Raw genomic sequence first — 21,714 nt, forward strand, 5'->3', positions numbered from 1 at the left:
TATAACAGCATTTTTATATTAAAAAAATTAAAAGAAAAATCTCTGCTATTGCAGCGATTTTGTTTAAGAAATTAAAAAAAAAGTGCTGAATTATTTAAGAAATTATTTTTTTTAAAAAAAAAAAATCCTACCCTTGCAGAGAATTTAATAAAAATTAAAAAAAAAAAAAAACTGAAGCCAACGATTTTCATGAAAAGCTTTTTTAAAAAAAATCTTTACCCTTTTAGCAATTTAAATGAAAATTAAAAAAAAATTAAAACTGAAAATCGCTGCTTCGGCATCGATTTTTTCTTTAAAAAACTTATTATTTTTTTTAAATGGCTTCCGCCAAAAATTTATGTAATTTAAAACTTGTTCTTTATGTTTTTTTTTTTAATTCCTTAACAAAAAATCGCTACTATAGCAGCAATTTCACTTTTTTTTTTATTTTTATTTTTATAAAAACGCTGCTATAGCAGCGATTTTAAAGAAATAATAATTTATTTTTTTTTGAGAAAATCGCTGTCAAATGCAGCGGTTTTTATTTCTTTTAACGGAACAACGTCAATTTTTGTCAGAAGAAAATCGATTCGTCAGGAGGGATTTTGCCCTTTTGGTTAATTTTTTTTTTTATGTGCCCTTTTTGTTTTTTGAAGGAAAAAAATGACCCTTTTAGGTTCGGACTCCCTTTTTGTTGATATTTTAATTCATTAGAGTAATAAGGTAACCATATTGTCAAACTACAAAGGATATAATGTTTTTAAAGAATTTTAAAAAATGTTAATAATAAAAAAGGAATTAAAAAAATGCTAATAATAAAAAAGGAATAATGTGACATGGTATCCTATTAGGAGAGAGATAATATTTTTTTTTGTGTCAAGTATATTTTGAGGAAAAGAGGTAAAGTTGGGTGATATTGTGATCCTAAAACAAACATAAGTGATATTCCTAGGTAATTTCCCAAACATGAGTGACTATCCAAGGAAATTACTCTTAAATTGATCCTTTCCTTTCTACGAGACCAGATATATATGAACTCTTGTAGAAAAATTATAAATCTACCGATCAATTTTGATTACTTTTTAAAAATACTCTTCTGTATACTAACGAAAATACCCAAAAACTCTATTTGATTTATCTCAGTTATTTAATGAGTCCAGATTCAGAGATCATTGATGTACTGAAGGTGGGTTTCCCAAGTACATTTGCATCCATCATAATTAATGAGACTCAATGATGTGACTACATTGAATTCTAGAGGATGCATAGTGGGGTAAAGCAAAGTTTCATATTCGGTAAAGCGCTTCTGATTCTTTATATTGAAAAATATTACTTCCTCCGTTTCATAAAGAATGACCTGATTTGACTTGGCACGGAGTTTAAGTAAATAAAGAAGACTTTTGAATCTTGTGATCTTAAATTAAAGTTATGTCAAATGTACAAAATTGCCCTTAATCTTGTGGTCTTAAACACGCCACGTGAAAAGCAAAAAGTAAAATATTACCAAAAAAGGAAAGAGGTCATTCTTTTTGAAACTGACTAAAAAGGAAAGGAGGTCATTCTTTGTGAAACGGAGGGAGTAGAATCCAAAATTAATAGATAAAAGAATACTTACAAAATTATGACATACACATAAACATAATCTAAAGTATTTATATATATTTGAGCCTTACTTATTGGAAAATCAGGGTGGACCTATGGTGGTGTTCGGGTATGTAGCTCGCTTCGTCGAAAAATAATACGATATAGAGCAATGCTTACTTTATATTGATGTATATAGAGTTTTAAACACTTTTAAAACAAATGGAGACCTATAGGGCAGTGGCAAAGGTGTACTCAAAACTTACATGGTGTCTGTTGTCTCATGTATTCAAATTGACAAATCAGAAATAATAAAAGATGAAAAGAAAAACACAAAGAACTATCCGAGTCCACATAACTCACTGTGTGTCTTAAGAAATTTAATCCCCTCAAGTATCCGAGATTGCAGATTAATTTCTCCCAATATAAAACGGATTAACCATTAAACAAGTAGAGGTACCTCAAACTTCAATAATTTCAACGAACTCAAAATGACAGCAACAAATCACTCACATAGACACGATCGATCGATTTTGTTTTGTAAGAAATGTATGCAAAAGAAGGGAATAATTCGATGCAGAAAAATGAGAGAAAACCTCTCTATTTATAGCCAACAAAGGGTAAAAGTTACAACCATTTAGAAAGAAGACAACCTTTCAGAAATGTCACAACACTTTGAAAAAGGCATACCCTTTCAAACGGTCACAACCCTTTAGAAAGGACACAACCTTTCATAAAGGTCACAACCCTTCGGCATAGTCACAACTCTTCAGGAGAGTCACAACCCTTCATTTCCTGTTCACACCTTTAAAACCCAATAATCCCCCACATGAATAGGGAATGACTATTGTTAAAACATATGCATGAAAAACTGTGTGATTCGTAATTAAGGATTGATTGCCTCTGGATAAGTGGGTTTCCCCTTGAACTTTCCATAATTAACATATATCGGATATACTCGGTTAATCGGTAGTTTTGATATCTTTGAATCGTTGAGCTTTGGTGTATACCTAGACAACATAAGTCACACAATCAACCCTTGAACTATTTTTTATTCTCATTGTTTTGTTCGTTTCAGCCATGAACACGTCTCGGTTTATAAGTGCGTAGAGAACTGACCTTACCGGATTCTCCTTGAAGCGGCTTACACTTCACACTTACATAGGTGATTTCTAAATGTGTTATCCCATAGATACACCATTTGATATACCCTGTATCAAACTTAGAAATCATTAAAAAGTCCTAATGCCTTTATCCTTGTTACTGAACATTGTCTTATCATAAGAATGGACCATAAAAAATATTTTGACAATGTTGAACCGTCATTAATGACTTTGTTTGATCTCTTTGAACCTAGATTTTGGGATCTCCAGTCTTCTAGGTAGAGTTACCGTCACAATGACTTGTTCTCGGCCATAGTCCCATTCCCTTTAATAATCTATCAACTCTTTCTGTAGTTAGGTCTTTTATAAGTGGATCCGACACATTATCCTTTGACTTTACATAGTCAATTATGATAATTCCACTAGAGAGTAGTTCTGTAACGATATTATGTCTATGTCATATATGACGAGACTTTCCGTTATACATCATGCTCCATGCCCTACCTATTGCAAATTAACTCTCACAGTGTATGCATACTGGAGCTAAAAGGTTTGGGCCAAAAATCTTTCAAGAAATTTTGGAGTTATTCAACTTTTTTACCGGCCTTATCTAGAGTAATAAACTCAGATTTCATAGTAGAGCGAGCAATACATCTCTATTTGGATGATTTCCAAGAGACTACTCCTCCACCAAGAGTAAATACATATCCACTCGTGGATTTTACTTCATTTGACCTGGTGATTCAATTTGCATCACTATATTCTTTCAATACTGTTGAATATTAGTTATAATGCAAAACAATAGTTTTTTAAGTATGATTTAAATACTCCAAAACTCTTTTCATTGTCATCCAATGAGTTTGATTGAGATTACTCGTGAACCGACTTAGTTTATTAATATCATATGCTATATCTGATCGCGTACACTTCATGATATATATCATACTTCTCAATACTCTAGCACAATCTAATTGTGAGTCACTTTTGCATTCATTCTTTTTGAAGTACAAATCTCACATTTATTGGAGTCTTGCCAATATTGAAATTCAAATGCTTGAACTTGTCAAGTAAATTTTCAATCACACCAGTAACTTCAACGTCTTTCATATCGAAGTTACTTTCTAGCATATGCTTTGTAACATTTATGTCAGAAATGTCTCTTATGATGATCAACATGTCATCAACATAAAAACAAATAATGACCTTGTGATTTGGAGTGTCTTTAATGTAAAAACATTTATCACATTCATTAATCTTGAATTCATTTGTCAACATAGTTTGGTCAAACTTCGCATGTCATTATTTGGGCGCTTGTTTTTAGTCACAGAGTGACTTAACAAGTTTACAGACTTTTTTTTTTACCAGAACGACAAAGCCCTTGGGTTGTTCCATGTAAATTTTTTCCTCCAATTTTTCATTCTAAAAAATTGTTTTCACATCCATTTTGACAAATTTGAAGGTCATATATCGCAACTAGCGCAATTAACATCTGAATTGATGTAATCCTAGTTAGTGGCTATTATGTGTCAAACAAGGCTTTCTTATTGTCTAAAGCTTATTACAACAAGTCTTGCTTTGTATTTTCCAATAGTTTCATCAACTTTCTTTTCCTTTTGTAGATCCACTTTAAACCCAAAGGTTTATTTCCTAGAGGATGATCAACCAACTCTCAAGTATGGTTGCTCAAGATTGAATCTATCTTACTATTGACAGCCTTTTCTCAAAGAGAATGAGTCCACAAAGGACATAACTTTTAGAATATATGAGACTCATTTTCAAGAAGAAATGTTACAAAATCAAACTCGTAGGAAGTAATTTGTCCATTGACATTTACTACGCATATGAATTTCTTTATTAAGTACATTCTCCTTTGGTTCTTTCCAAGGTCGTTTAGACCCTTCACTTGACTATCCGATAGTTCGGACTTAAGAACCATAAATCAACATGCTTTACTATTTGTAGCATATCCAATGAACATACAATCCACAGTCTTAGGTCCTATTTTGACCCTTTTGGGAATAGTTCCCTCATTTCCATTTCTCATATGGAACAAACTGTATTGGAAATTGTTAGATCACTATCTTTCAAGAGTTATTGCTTGTATATACTTTAAGGGAGGACAAACAATTCTCTATCAGGATACAACAAAGCATGAACAAACACAATTTTTTGTTGCTCCCTTTCTTAACAAACAAAAGTTTTTTTTTTTTTAAAAAATAATTTGTTACTCCCTTTACTAACAAACAAAACTTTTTGTTTCTCTCTTTCTGAATAGACAAACTTTTTGTTGTTCTCTTTTGCTATAATGATAGCACCCCTCACAAATTTTGTGGTGAACCTGAACTTATAAATAGGACATTCAACATTTCTTTCAATTCATTAGATTGAGGTGAGAATGTGTAGTAATTGGATGGATGATTCCATTTTCCAAATATATTTCTACAAAAGAAGATTCATATTCTCCACATCTACCACTTCTAATCGTGACAAATTTTTTTATACAACTGATTTTCAACTTCAGTTTTATATTGCCTATATGTTTCTATTGCTTCATCCTTACCATTGAACAAATAAACATAACAATATCTAGTGCAATTGTTAATAAAATTTATGAAACACTTTTTCCCACCACGAGATGGTGTTGACTTCATATCGTAAATCAATTCTAAGGTATTAAAATTCCTTTCAACAACACATACTTGACATTTTGATTTATTGCACTAGAAGTTAGGCAAAACTTCTAAGTTGATCAGTTTTTGCAAGGTTTTGTAATTGACATGTCCCAAACATTTATGTCACAAACAATTTGATTCAAGCAAGTAAGAACAAACTGAAATACTAAGTTTGAAAAGACCTTCTGTGAGGTAACCTTTTTCCACAAATATTTTGTTCTTTACTTTTTATAACTTTCTCAAATACATACATTGGTTTAGTGTCAACACCTTGTCATATGTCCTTTTTAGAGGACCTTTTCATAACATTCAATTTGTTATGAAATTACCCATGGCCATAGTCTCATCGGTCCAATAAGCGCAATGTGACCCAAATGTTTGTTTTACAAAACAAACATAACAAATCATTTTTCATCAATGTTCATGTCTATACAAAAAAATTGTTTTAATAGACATATCTTTTCATTAAAAATCACAATATTTAAAGTGAAGCTTTTTCATCAAAGAATACAATTCTTTTCAATGAGTAATGTAATTTTGTGGTTTCATACTAGTCATATCATATACTAGTAAAGAGAGACTCAACGACCACAATATCAATTATACTCCAAGAATTTTGTGGGTCAAACATAATACAAGATTGTCATTAAATTTCATATCTTGTACTTTTAAATTTAAATTAGATAGTAAGCAAGTATTTGAAATTATTTTCCACATATTTTTTCCCATGCTTACACATTGGCAACATGAAGCCTTCTTTTGGAGATTTAATCCATATAAACACCCATTGCAGGCACAAAACCCACTAATTTTATGTCACTAGTATTTTTATTTTTTTCCTTTTTGTCACAACTAGACAAACCACTATTTAGAATACTAACAATAAAGATTCAATCTTTATACAACTTGTTTCTAGTTTAACGATGAAGTTTTTATATTCTTCTAATCGTTAACTGAATGAATCTTGAATTCTGATGAAATTTTAATATTCTTCGAATCAGTTTCACATTCAGGTAGAGTAGTAAACCAAAAAGGTTTTAATCTCCAGAAACCTCAAATACAACACTGTTTCGAGCTAACAATGAATATATTATCTTTTTCAATCATTTAGCCTTAATATTCCTGACGAAGATTTTGTACTCTTCAAGTCATAATATTCATTCAAACAGAGTATTTAACAAATTGGTGAAGTTTCTATATTCTTCAAACCAATGCACAATCTGATTTGTTCGTGAAGTTCTTATATTCTTCAAACCAAAGGAGTAAAAAAAATAATCTCCAAAAGTCAAACACAATCAAATTTCACATGGAGTAGAAAACTACAAAAAAAAAAATTCCTCCTCTAAATAGAATACATATTATAAAGATATATTCTGAGATCATCACATAATAACCATCTATCCTAACATTTATGAAATAAATTTCATAACTTATAAAGGATAGAAAAAAAATCAAGGGAAATAAAGATAGAACCTGATTTTTACTCTCATTGAATCATATTCTATCTGTCAGCAATAATTCCATGCAAGTCACTTTTCTTGTTAGGAGACAACATTTGTTCATTTACTTCTTCTCATAGTTATATAAAACCAAGAATATAGGGAAAAAATTAAAGTGTTCATCTTATCCTTTATGCACAAAATAGTTTTTCTCATTGAAAAGAAAACTGAAGGGGTGCAATGCTTGAATGCACTTGGGAAGAAAATAAAAATAATCTTACCCATCCAAGAAAAACTTACTACAAAAAATAAATTCGAACATATTAAAGTAGTATTAATTCATCCCAAATCTCTTTTATCATATGATAAAATAATTCTCTTTTTCTTTCCCCAATAAAAAAGAACACATAAAATAGAAGTAATTTCCTTACCACAGAAAATACCAACATTAAATTTCTTAAGCTTGTTGTCTCCTGTATTCAGATTAGCAAACCAGAAATAATAAAGATGAAAAGAAAAACACAAAGAACTATCCGAGTCCACAGAACCCACTGTGTGTCTTAAGAAATTTAATCCCCTCAAGTACCCGAGGTTGCAGATTAATTCCTCCCAAGATAAAACGGATTAACCATTAAAGAAGTAGCGGTACCTCAAACTTCAATAATTTCAACGAACTCAAAATGACAGCAACGAATCACACACACAGACACGATCGATCGATTTTGTTTTGTAAGAAATGTATGCAAAAGAAGGGAAGAATTCGATGCAGAAAAATGAGAGAAAACCTTTATATTTATAACCAACAAAGGGTAAAGGTCACAACCCTTTGGAAAGAAGACAACCTTTCAGAAATGTCACAACACTTTGAAAAAGGCATACCCTTTCAAACGGTCACAACCCTTTAGAAAGGACACAACCTTTCATAAAGGTCACAACCCTTCGGCATAGTCACAACTCTTCAGGAGAGTCACAACCCTTCATTTCCTGTTCACACCTTTAAAACCCAACAGTGTCTAAGTTTGAAACCCCGCATAGAGTTCAACTTTACATATATGATATGATTTTTCGAAAAGAAAATTCAGATGAACCTCATCTTTCTGACTCCACCCATGAAGATGGACACTTCTAGCATGGTGATGAATATATGAGCTCCAATGAGGACCACATGACAATGAATCATCTCGTGAGCACAGCTCACGCTATAGTGACTACTAAAGATATAAACTATCAATTTAGCATTTTTAATTTTAATAATCGTGATTACTCTTTTCATTTTATTTTTATGATTATGTATATAGATTAAGGATCAAAACTTTAAAATGTCTATTCAGTTTATATTTGATATAAATAAAGGCAGAATCAAAGTAAGGTACAAATATTTAACTGAACTCTCTCCGTTTGAAAATTATATTACCATAGAAATCTGGTAAAACTAACCATTTTGTGTGTATATATATAAATAAATTATTGAATTGCTTTATTTGATGAATACATAATAAAATAATTTTTCAATAGTAATTTTATAGAGATAATATCATATTAAGTTTAATTTTGAATCGTTAAATTAATTTGAAATTTTAATTTAGATATTAACATGATATTTACATATGTGTTTGAATTTGCTTATTACAAGCAAAAGTAGATATTTTGCTGTTGCAACTCCTTTACCAAAATTTTGACGCAGAAGAAATAGAAATGATTCTTTTCTTGTAGTAAAGGATGTTTACAAAATTAATTAAATAAACAAAATATTATAAAGTATAAATTAGATAAATTATAGTATTTTTTACATTAATAAAATGTGGTTAGAAAATGTATTACAAGAAAAATTAAAACAAGAAAGGTGAGCATAATAGTTAATATTATAAATCACAAAAAAAAAGTGTTGTAAAATCAAATTTGAGGAGAGATTTATGTAATTATTTTTCTAGTTCTTGGCTATAATGACTTTATGGAAGGTAGATATATTTCTATATATACAAAGTTAGGTCATATTTACAAAATATAGAAAGAATTTTTCGTTTACTAAACATAGTAGCATTTCTTTTTCAAAACATATACTATATTTAATTCAAGGCTTAAAATTTTGGTCAAATTTTTGTGTATAAAAAATTAAAAATGTATAAAATCGATACAAAAAAATACTATAAGTTCGGGAACAAACAATTTTTGGGTATAAAATCGATATATATATATATATATATAATTGTATAAAATTTGTCTTAAAGTTGATACTAGATTTTTGAGAACAAACAACTTTTGTGTATAAAATCGATAATGAACTACGTATTTAAATGTATGAACTTTTATAAAGTTCATGTTAGGTTTCCGAAAATATTACACTTCGATTCTCACTTGCAATTTCTTGTATAAAATTAATTTTGATTCCAATTTGATTTTGAACAGTCCTAAATGAAGTTATGCTTTGCAAAAAATATTTATGATTGAATGTACTTGTCAAAATTTGAAATACAACTTCAAAAGCAAAAAAGTAAACTGAAAAACATGTTACAAGATATTTTCCAATTTAGAATTTTCACGTTAAAACATTGATTTTCAACCAAACATTCTATGACTAGTAGTAACACTACTAAATGAAGACATTGCAAAAGCTTAATATAACAGGGAATTCAAATACCTTAAATTTTCAAAACCTCCTCACAGTGGCAATATTGCACCCCCATAAATTCAACAACAGTTAGTTTCAAGAGGAAAAAAATATGCAAAAAATTCCAGGTGAGAGGGTTAACTAGTCACTTCTAATCATACAGGCTAACCAACAAACCGATGAATAATCCAATCTTACACAATCCCCTCTTCTCAATGATGTATCCTAAGTTGTCTTGGACTTGAGGGTCTTTTTCTTTGGTAGCCTCCGGTTAATCGAGTTCTTCATCCCCACGAAAAACAGCAATGCACCAAGGAGTGCCAGACACTACAGAAGGGAGCAAATCCGATTTAACTCATGTTTTGGATGCATTTCACTTGTTAGAAGGAAATAACATTTAATTTTGACAAACCTGGAGGAACTCTTGTAGACCAATGAAATACTGTGGTTCTCCAATGTTAAAGTGGCTGAAATCGTGCAGAAGTGGAGTGGCCATTATCAAGTAACATATCTGCAGTCAGTGTTTTAAAAGGTGGGGGCGTGAGGCAAGACGTTTTATACAGTACAGAGCGAGGCATAAGCCCCGAGACACGAGGCATAAGTCCCATGGATCTACAGGGCGTAATCTCATGTATATTCAATTTTATAGTTTTATTACTGATAAAATAAGCAAAAGTAAACCTTTCAGTGATTTTACAAATAATTTTTTATAAATAACCTATAATATATAGAAATTATATTATGATTTTTATTTGAGATAAGTACTAATAATCAATAATGAAAAAAAAAGTATTATAATTACTATTTGCGAAATATCATTACACCAATAATAAAAAAATATGATTTAAAGCAAAAATAAGTTCAAAAAAATAAATTAAAAACGCCCGGGTCTACGTTTTTACGCCCAGGACTTGTGTTTTTATGCTCGAGGCTTACGCCTCAAATTTTAGAACTTACGCCTTATGGATCTACGTCTTTAATTTACGCCTCGGGGCGTTTTTGGTACGCCCCGCCCCGAGACTCCCCAAAAACGTTTTTGAAAACACTGTCTGCAGTATTGATGACAGATGATTGAAAGTTAAAACATAGTGTGTACGGATAATTCTAAACGAAGGTGTCAATCAATTCTAGGAGACTGAAATTCCTAACCAGTAGAAAAGCACCAGTGAAGCAGCCAAATACTAATAGCAATCCACCCAATCCTTTTAGAGCCATGAATGCTGCTACCACATGCCTAACCTGAAAAAAGTGTTTCACAAATGTCATACCAGTATCCATTTTTACGACAGAAAAAAAAAACAAAATTCAACTTATCTAGTGAAATAGGATATAACCATTTACATCAATTTTTGGTGTTCCTGTCCCCAACTTGGATTCAAGAAAATCCTGCAGACCAGCCACTTTGGGAGCCAATTCCTTAGCAGCAGGTCCACCATCTTCTCCAAATTCATGGAACCTGCAAAATCACATTTCAACCAACATTAGTTTAGTAGGCAAAATCTTTGCATCATCCAGGAAGAAGAGTAAACTTTTTTTTTTTGAGAAAGGTAACATGAAGAAGAGTAATCTTTTAAGGAGGGAAAGATGCTATGGAAACTAAAATTGTGAGTTTGTTGGTTTCATTTGGACTGTTAAGAGTGATATCATAAGAAGAAAGATGCAAACTTCGACACGGCATTGGCAAAACACTTTTACAATGGTCAAAAGTACTCCACCCACACCCATCCTCTTGATGGAATCAGGCTAGGAAGCACTAAAACTCAAAAAGAAAATCACTAGTACCATTTCCCCACACAGTGCAATCACCTTTATTACTGCCTTTGTAATTCCATTGTAACTTGAACCATGTACTAATAATAGCCAGCAAAGTACTTGCAGTTTTTGGATCATTTTGCAACATTAGCATTACTCAAGAAAATACAATAATTTAATGAACCTGCTGATAGCATGAAATTACAGCTGAGGATAAAGATGAAAGTTGTTTGCCTATTTAAAAGTTTAATCTGAGGATATTTACTCTGGCATGTTACAACTAGAGGGGTAAGGCGAGTTCTACAACATAAAGGTCACTTTTCCTGTGGAGTCCTAAAGGGGTAGGAACTTGGAAAGAAATTACCAACCAACAACAAGAACATAAAACTAGCAAATATAGCATTAGCTATCTAAAATCCTTTTAAGAACAGAAAGGAAAGGTTTTAGCCAGAGCTGATCTATTTTGCCCACAACAGCAGCAAACAGATTTTCCACGACAGAAGGCATATCTAAAGAATATCAAGCAAAATATCACCTTACTTCACCAACACATCACATAATTTTTTTTCTGCCAACCATGTAGCAACTTAGCTACCTTGAGAGGAGGATAAAAGCTCAAAGTATGGCATCTGATGTTACTGCCAACCATGTAGCAACTTAGCTCCCTTGAGAGGAGGAGGATAATAGCTCAAAGTATGGCATCTGATGTTAGTGCCTAGCAATGCAAATAGTGGCGAATCTAGGATTTTTAGAACATAGGTGCACCACTAAAAAGAAGGAAAAACTGTATTTAATGAGAATTGATCCCTAGGTAAATAACTCAACCTTCAGCCAAGTGCATTTAGTCTTTTGGTAGCATAAGTGCCACCAGATAATATAAAACTAATTTTAGAAAATATATGCATAAAATGCCTAGTTTTATGAAGAGACCACAATTCACGTGCCCCAATATTTGCCTATTAATTCGCCGTTGAATGCAAACTAAACAAAACTACGGAGCTTAAATATTTCTTTGTGCAATGATGTTTTCATCTTAACCTACTGTTAATGGATTCCATGTTATCTTTTATACTTGAACACTTCTGGCTCTCTCAGACTGATCACTCGGTTATTCCACCCTATATATGTCTTTCCAAACAGCTCAAAGTTACATTTAGCTCAGTGACAGCCAAGTCAACTGCATCTGATGGCCCCTTACTAATCTATGATGGATCAAAAATCGAATCGACTATCTAACTCAAACACAGAATAAAGCAACACCAAAAAGATCAAGGTTCTTCCTCCAGTAATAGACAACTCGGGTAACAGTAATTCCATACTCAAAGAGCATAATTGGTATACATACTTCCAATAACCAATTAGCACAAATAGGTATACACGAAGACCGCATTAGGAACCACCCTCAAAGAAATGAAACCATTATCTAATCTTCTGAGGCACATTACATAATAACCACTCATTCCAACAACAACATAGCCAGAGTAATCCCACAAGCAGAGTCTAGGAAGGGTGGCGTGTACGTAGACCTTACCCCTACCTTTGTGGGGTGAAGAGATTGTTTATCAATAAGACCCTTGGCTCAAGTAGAGCATATCAAAGCAGATTTGAAAAAATAACCACTCACTCCCATGGTTCAAAAAACAAAATATGGTTCTAACTTCTACCATAAAGACGTAGAAGAAAAACGGAAGTGGGTAAGATAAGGGGTAATGATGGTAGCCCTCAAAGGTAAGTGCTGTTGGCAAAACATCCTCCTACCCATCTGTTAGATTCAACTTAAGAAAACTTTGGCCAGAACTAAAAGCAACTTGGCTCCAAGAGAAACTAAAACAATAAAGTTAAGACTTACTCCCTGAACCATTACCCAAGATGAACTTCATCAAGATTGGAAACTACCCTAATACTTTGCCTTGACAGAGCAGTAGAGACTAAACATAATGAACACCCACTTTTTAACTTCCAATACCCTATTTTCCACCCAGCTGGAGCTAGGAGAAAAGAGATTCAACATACAACTAAATGCATCTAGCACAAAACAGTCAAGTCAAAACCAAACATACCAAATAGTTAACACCCAACTTCAGAATAACAATCAAGATTCACAAAGCTCAAATCTTTTTTCCCTTTTAGCTTCAACAGATCACCAAAACCCCTTCTTGCTTCAACCATATACTCATACTACACATTTCTTCAAAACCCACATAACCCAGCAACCTATTTGGCTGGATCTATCAACACCCACATATTTTTTACTACACTGCAAGCAAATACACAGAAAACCAAGAAAGTAAACAAAAAGTCAAACATGTAAAGAACAGATCTAAATATAAAGAGATAGAGGAAGCAAACTATACATTTGCCAAGCAGAGAGAATGAAAACAGAAGCAAAGAGGACCCTTCCAAGAAATGACAAGAACCCCATTTTGCTTGCTATGGATTCTTTGGCTCTCCAAGCTGAGAGAAGGAAAATTGAGTGAGGACTGAGGAGGAAGAGCGTAAGTGGGGTTTGATGGGCACTTTATCGACTTCAATTTCTCAATTTATTAAGGATTAAAGTAGTCATGTTGGAATAGCACAAGGGTTGAAGCTCTTTTTTTTTCTTTCTTTTTTGTTATGCTTGAAATATTTTTCATATTTTTTTCAAACATCCACATTTTCTTAGCAATCTTTGATCATAGTCTAATTTTAAGTTTTGATTTAAAATTAGCTTGGTTTATAAATTTTCAATTTCAAAATGTGATTTCAAATCTCTTATTCTTTGAACAATAGAAGAAAAAAATAAGAATTTTAATTTTTTTTAAAATGTAAAAAATTGATGGGAAAACTAACAAATATACCCCGAACTATCATAAATGGTATGCAAATATCCACCGTTATACTTTTGGGACATTCGAGCCCCGCCGTCCAAAAACTAGAGCATATATACCCTTTATACTAACGGTCATACACATGTCATATTTCGATCCACTGACCCGACGGATAAGATTTCACTATGTGTCCCTATTTAGTCTTCCGTTAGAGTGAAGGGTATATATGCTCTAGTTTTTGGACGGCAGGAACATCAATGTCTCAAAAGTATGACGAGGGTATATGTATACTATTTACGATAGTTCGGAGGTATATTTGTTTTTTTTTTCCAAAATTGATTCATAAGTTTATAAAAATTATCATTTTAAAATTTTGCAGATGAAAATTCATATCCGTGAAAAGATTGTTCATATCATGTGAAAAGATTGTATTAAAAATAGCTAGTTAGTACTAATGTTGACTAGTGAATTTTGTTTAAATATGTGTTATTTGAAAGTTTGTAACAACATATAATTTCAATATTTTTTTTATTTATAAAAGAAAGATAGAGATATAATAATGTTTTAGAATATTTCGATAACTTAATTATGAATTATGATTTGCTTATTATAATAGGTTTGTATAATAATTGAGAATTTGTTTTTTTTTATTTTTTATAAATTATAACGCTTTTATGTTTACGACAAAATATATTTTAAGAAATTCAAATTATATATACAAAATAATTTTTCAAATTCAAATCAACATAATTTTAAATCACTATATTGAGAATATAATCAAACAATAAAAGTGTGCTCTCCCTAACAGCTGAAGCTTTTAGATGAGATGATCACACACTTCAATATGGTAACAGAGCAGGCAGAGGTCCTGAGATTGAATCTCACCGCCACCCAAAATTAATAAAGAATTTCCACGTACTTAGGCCATGAAAAAGAATCATGCCCACACGTGAGGGGGGGCGTGTTGAGAATATAATCAATCGATAAAAGTGTGTTCTCTCTAACAACTTAAGTTTTTAGATGAGATGGTAATAGCAAATCAAGTTCAAATGAACCTTATTTACAAGTTAATTTGTTTGAGATGGTATTGGCAAATCAAGTATAAACAAACCTTATTTACATGTTAATTTGATTTATCCCTCGCGCCGTTTTATTGTCACTCATTTGTGCTCAATATAAATACGATACATATATCTTTGTGTATTTGGAAGATTATATAATATTAGACATGTTCAAATATCTTGAACTAATGCTCAACAAAATGAAATGGGTCATATAAGTAAATATATAGAGTGATTTATTTTGTTTGATCAATTGAACTATCTAATTATGCTTTCAAATAATCTTCTTTAAGCAAAAATAAATAAATAAGTGAAATAAGAAAAAGAAAATTTAACACTGTAAGGAATTGCTTAGCCAAACGATTATTGATGAACATAAGTAATAGTTCTTGCATATATTATTAGCTTAAATTAATTAAGTAGGTAAATGTTTAACATAATATGTAGATAACAACATACAACTAATTTGTATTGGTACAATTTACTAAGCACCTCGTTACCAAAAATATGATCTACTACTTTTCTTGCTTTCTTTTTTCCTCACGACAATAATATACTCCGTCCGTTTGATATTAATTGTTATGTTTCCTTTTTTAGATTTAAATTATATAATTTTGATCAATATTTTAAAATATATTTTTCATCAAATTGACATAAGAAAAGTTATAACTTGTAGAGTAGTGTTTTTCGGATAATTTTTGAATATCTATATTTAATTGTACAATATTGAGTTGATCTTGTAATACTTAACTTCAAAATATAATCAAATTTAACTCTCGAGAAGCGAAACATGACAACTAATATAAGACGTCTGAATATTGACTACTTCTCAAGGGACAAATCTCGCTTGATTGGATCTAGATTTCCATATCTTATTCTCAACAAAAAGATTCAATTGAAAACTTGAGTACTATGTATGATCTAGAATTATATAATGATCTAATCATAATTGATGAAGGATTAATTAACAAATTCAAATAGTCTTATTTAACTGAAAAAGACGTCCCATAGTCATTAAATTAATTAAATAAATCAATTTAAAAAAAGAAAGCAATAATTGAGAGGATATGTGGCTGAATTTATTTGGTGAGATCTAATCTAAAATGAAATGATAACACAACAAAATGGTATTTTATAGTATTACTACGGAGATAAATTATTGTTTATATCATGATGGATCATATTTTAATACACATCAAATAGATTTTAGTCCAGGTTCACTGGTAAGAAAATACATTCAGAAAGAATTTTCGAATAATAAATGGAATCAGTTTAAAACATGGTTTTTTGACACTTATAGTGTTAATGATTTGAATAATATTTCTCAAGAATTTTATGAAACTTGTGCTCTACATAATCAAATTATGTATTTTATACCCTGGTTTATAACTACTTATTTACCTTTATACATCAACGTTCTTGAATGATCTTATAAAAATGGTTCTGGTAATATTATTAAGGTTGTCTATCCACCTCAGTCATCTTTTATTTTACCAAATAATACATGTATCACCTTTACTGCCTTTCAAAAATTTGTTGAAGAAGATGTTGCGGCAGTCAACATTAATGAAATAAATAATTTAATTTTTCAAAATAATTATTTGGGTCTTTATGTTAAAGTTTTGGGTGAACATATTAGTTCTCTTGATAAAAAAAATAAATGAATTAACTGCATAGTAATTCAAATAAAAAATGATATAAAGACTTCTGATACGACTTCTACTTCTAAAGGTAATTCAGAAGCTCAAATTATTTCTACTCATGTGCAAAGGCCCCCTGAGATTCGAAATTTTAAATTTAAATCATTAAATGATTTAGAAGAACTTCTTTATAAAAAATTGTCAGGTTTAAGCGCAAAGCCTATTGATTTGTCAGACAATTTTGCGGATGAAATGAAAAACACTTTTGATTTTAAAAATCACGTTTCTTTAGAATTTAATAAACTTCGTGGTTATCCCAAAAAAAATAGTAATACTAAGTATGCCCATAAACCAAGCATGCATACCTATTATTATTCCAGATCAACTCCTCAAGATGTATTAATAGAGGAACGAGAGTGGAATCAGACTAATACCTCTTATAGTGGGTCTGAAATTTACGAATGGAATCTTGATGGTTTGACTGATAGACAATTAACTATTCTTGTTCATAGAATGTTTATGTATGCAACTATTTGTAAAAGTGTTAAAACCACAAATAGAAATATTTGGAAAATGATTATTGCAGGTTTTACTGGCCAACTCAGAGGTTGGTGGGATAATTATATGAGTATTGAGCAAAAAGCAGCAGTGATAAATGTTATTGTTGATAATGAAGTTTTTGATAACTTAGGCATAATTCTGGTAAAAAATAGAGAAGACGTTGTTTATACTTTAGTCTTAACCATTTAAAAACATTTTAATGGTAGATTTACCAATCAATATAAGACTGTTCGTACCTTATTAAATGGTCTACGATGTAGAACCTTAGGTGAATTTAGATGGTATAAAGATACTTACATGAGTAGGGTGATGAAATTACCCGAAAATAGTTATGAGCATTGGAAAGCTAAGTTTATAGATGGCCTTCCCCCTTTATTTGCCGAAAGAGTTAGAAAAGCTCTGAGAACTAATTATGGTGAAATCCATATAAGAATTATACTTATGGTAAGCTGATAGGAGTTTGCACTCAAGAAGGAATAAATTTGTGCAATGAATTAAAATTGTCTAGACAGCTTAAGATGGATAAGCTTAAAGAAAGATCTCAGTTAGAAGACTTTTGTGCCCAATTCGATTTACCTGATACTTTTGCTGATAGCAAGAAAAAGACATATAGAGATTCTAACCCTGATAAACCTTATAGGAAAAAGAGGTCTAGTTATAGATCTAAGGAATAGCGCGACGCTAGAAAAACTTTTCGTAAATCTAATAGATTTATCAAAAATAGGTCTAAGCGTGATTTCGCTAAAATCAAGTGCTATAGATATGGAAATTTCGGTCGCATAACACCAAATTATATGCTTGAAAAGTTGAAATCCTTAGAACTTGATGAAGGAGTTCATGATAAGATTTATAGTTTGTTATATACTTCTGGTTCTGAGTCTGATTATGATTCTGATTCTGAAGAGGAAGTTGATTTGCTTGATATATCTAATAGTAATCAGCATGATAAAACGAATGCTTGCAATACCTGTCATGGTGATATATGTTCTTGTGAAAATGATGAATTTTATAAAATGCAATCTCAATTTCAAGATTTAAATGTAAATACTATTACATCTGATAATGTGATAGAACTTTTGAAAAAAGTCACTGATAATGATCTTCGAGAAAAAAATATTCATTTAGCTGCAAATAATAATGCTAGTTCAAGTTTCTCAAAAAATTCAGAAAAACAAAAGAATGATTTTGAATTTGAATATGTTGCACCTTATTCATTGTCTGAAATTAATAACAGACTTAATAAACAGACTACTCATATTAGAGATTCTTCCTTTGATGATTTGAAAGATGAAATTGAAAATTTAAAAAATGAGATTAAATCTCTTAAACAAAATCAAATGATTTGTGATCATAAACTTACTCAGATGAAAACTATTTATAAACAAAGGAAAAAATATTGTTGAAGAAGATGCTCTTGCAAAACCTATTAATCTTGATCTTAGACTAGGTATGTTTTTAGGAATGATGCAAATAGTTACTGCTCATAAATGGTATATTAAATGCACCATCTTGATTGATAATAGATTTTCAATAACTGATATTGCTATGATTGATAGTTGAGCCGATGTTAGTTGTATTCAAGAAGGTCTTGTACCTACTAAATATTTTGAAAAAACAACTCATATGGTTAAATCTGCTTTTGGACATGCTTTAGATATAAAGTATAAATTACCTAATACACGTATTTGCCAAAATAAAGTCTGCATTTCACATTTCTTTTTCTTGGTTAAAAATCAGTTATACCCTCCAATCATACTTGAAACCCCCTTTATAAATGCTATTTATCCATTTACTAGCATAACTGCTAAATGTTACTTATGAAAATAGAAATATAAATTATACTTTTATCACTGATCCTATTTCTCGTGATATAAATATTTTGATTAATATGAAACAAAGACATGTTGATTCTTTGCAACTAGAATTATTTAGTATACATATATTTGATACTTTGAAATCTACCAAAGTACAGGAAAAAATGAAAATGATCTCTGCACAAATTACAATTGATATTTGTGCTGATCATCCTAGTGCTTTTTGGAATCGAGAAAAGCATATTGTTACTCTTCCATATGAAGATTTATTTTCTGAGAATGATATTCCTACTAAATTCTGTTCTTGTCAGATGAACACCGAATTGGTAGAATTCTGCAAAAAAGAAATTGATAATTTGTTACAAAAGGGTTTAATAAAACCTTCAAAATCACCTTGGTCTTGCACAACCTTTTATTTTAATAATGCTACTGAAAGGAAACGAGGTGTCCCTAGATTGGTTATCAATTCTAAACCTTTAAATAAATATTTAAAATGAATTAGGTATCCTATTCCCAACAAAAGAGATTTATTGTCTAGATTATATGATGCATATATATTTTCAAAATTTGATCTAAAATCAAGATATTGGCAAATCCAAATATTTAAAGAGCATGCTTATAGAACAACTTTTAATGTCCCATTTGGACAATATGAGTGGAATGTTATGCCATTCAATTTGAAAAATGCTCCATCTGAATTTCAGAAAATCATGAATGATATTTTTAATCCATATTTGAATTTTATCATTGTTTATATTGATGATATTTTAGTATTCTAAAAAACGTTTGAAATGCATATTAGGCATCTTGATATCTTTAAGAAAATTGTTATACAAAATGGTTTGGTCATTTCTAAATAAAAAATGAGCTTATTTCAAACTGAGGTTCGATTTCTAGGACATAATATTTGTCAAGGAAAAGTTACCCCGATTCAAAGATCAATCGATTGTGCATCAAAATTTCTTGATGTTATCACTGATAGGACTCAATTGCAAAGGTTTTTAGGGAGTTTAAATTACATATCCCCTTTTTATAAAAAATTATCTCGTGATTTGGCCCCTTTATATGACAGGCAGAAAAAAGATTATAAATCACCTTGGAGTGATAGTAATACCACTTTGGTAAAAGATATTAAACTTGGAGTTCAATCTTTACCATGCTTAACTCTTGCTAACCCTGTTTGGCAAAAAATTATTGAGACATATGCGTCTAATATTGGTTATGGTGAGATATTAAAACAAATAAATCCCAACGACAAAAATGAATATTTAATCAGATTTCATTCTGGAAAATGGAGTGAGGCCCAGAAAAAATATGTTACGGTGGCTCATGAAATGTTGACCATTGTTAAATGTGTATTAAAATTTCAGGATGATTTATATAATCAAATGTTTTTGATAAAAACTGATGCTCAATCTGTTAAATACATGTTTAACAAAGATTTTAAACATGATGCTTCAAAATTAATATTTGCTAGGTGGCAAGCCTAGTTAGCTCCTTTTAATTTCGAGATTCAATATAAAAAGGAAAGTGACAACTCTCTTCCGAATTTTCTGTCTCGAGAATATTTAAATTCATAATGAATTTTTATTGATGAAAAAACTTTAGTTACTATTTTAAAAATAATTCCTCTTAATAAAGATTTGTAGGAATTAATAATATGTAAAATTATCAATGATATTATTAGAGAAGATTTCTCTATACATGATTATGAAGAAAGTGTTGGTATCGATGACGATAATTATTACAGTGACAATTATGATATATCCGAATAAAGCAAAGTGTTATGTTTGCAGAATGGACCCTTCTTGGATTACCAAGGGCTGAGGCAGGAATAATAATACAAGGGGAAGATCATACCCAGGATCGTCCTACGGATCCTCTTCCAACTCCCCAGTTATACAAATGGGAAGAAGGAGTTTGATAAACTCAAAAGTCTCTCAAAATGGGGCTTCAGCTTTAGTACATCTAGAAGATATTTCAGAAAACAGTCTGTTATACGCACAACTACATGAATATTTGGCTCAAAAGCAAAGTATACTTTTGCATCAATAGCTAAAGAAGATAATGATGATATTAAGGGCCCGTTTGGCCATGCGATATGGTATCATGATATGGAATCATGAGATGAAATTGAAGGTTTGTTTGGACATGCGATATGAAATTTTTGTGTTGTATATTTTCTCATAAACATAAAAATTCCATAAGTTGTAAAACTATTAAAATAACCCCAATTGTTTATTCAATCTTATCAAATAAACAAAAATTATAAAATCGCATAATAAATTATTACAAAGTTATTTGTTCTTCAGTTAAATAATTGTTTCATCTAACTTTAATTTAATTAAAAAAAATTGAACATAAATTGTACTTGATATGTTCATATCTCTCAACTACTCTTACAAATAACCTATAAAGTAGAAAAAAAACATACATTAGTGAGTAAATATTAACTTAGAAGTTAAATGCACTAAGATAAAAATTAACAAACATCACTAACTTCTAACTATTTACAAGAAAAATCAATAGTTAAATATTATTGAATAACGAAATTTTAAAAAGTTACCATAAGTTTGAGTCAAAAACACTTCTAATAAAATTTAATCAAAAAAATTATAACTAGTCCACTTGACTAAATATTAATAACTAATTGATCAAATTTTCCTAAGTCCTCAATCAATTGGACTTGATATCCTT

General features: G+C 30.6%; 1 protein-coding gene across 1 annotated transcript; it reads right to left on the reverse strand.

Moving 5' to 3' along the window:
• Positions 1 to 9,393: 9,393 nt before the first annotated feature.
• LOC125838162 (uncharacterized) lies at positions 9,394 to 13,614 on the reverse strand. The gene is made up of 5 exons (XM_049517227.1): positions 13,489 to 13,614; positions 10,724 to 10,838; positions 10,532 to 10,621; positions 9,795 to 9,893; positions 9,394 to 9,709 (listed from the first exon to the last, which is right to left on the reverse strand). Exons 1-5 carry the CDS (start codon positions 13,554 to 13,556, stop codon positions 9,608 to 9,610), a joined length of 474 nt encoding a protein of 157 aa, XP_049373184.1. The 5' UTR covers positions 13,557 to 13,614; the 3' UTR covers positions 9,394 to 9,607.
• Between the last annotated feature and the right edge of the window lie 8,100 nt (positions 13,615 to 21,714).

This window comes from Solanum verrucosum, unplaced genomic scaffold (genome assembly GCF_900185275.1).
Source record: "Solanum verrucosum unplaced genomic scaffold, falcon-dt-bn FXZP01000079.1, whole genome shotgun sequence".
NCBI lineage: Eukaryota > Viridiplantae > Streptophyta > Magnoliopsida > Solanales > Solanaceae > Solanum > Solanum verrucosum.

Excerpts from the sequence above, each read along its gene's own strand:
- LOC125838162 (XM_049517227.1), bottom strand. The coding sequence starts at position 13,556 with ATGGGGTTCTTGTCATTTCTTGGAAGGGTCCTCTTTGCTTCTGTTTTC. Across the intron at positions 10,839-13,488 it reads ATTCTCTCTGCTTGGCAAAT|GTTCCATGAATTTGGAGAAG; the intron begins GTATAGTTTGCT and ends GTGATTTTGCAG. Across the intron at positions 9,710-9,794 it reads GTCTACAAGAGTTCCTCCAG|TGTCTGGCACTCCTTGGTGC; the intron begins GTTTGTCAAAAT and ends TCCCTTCTGTAG.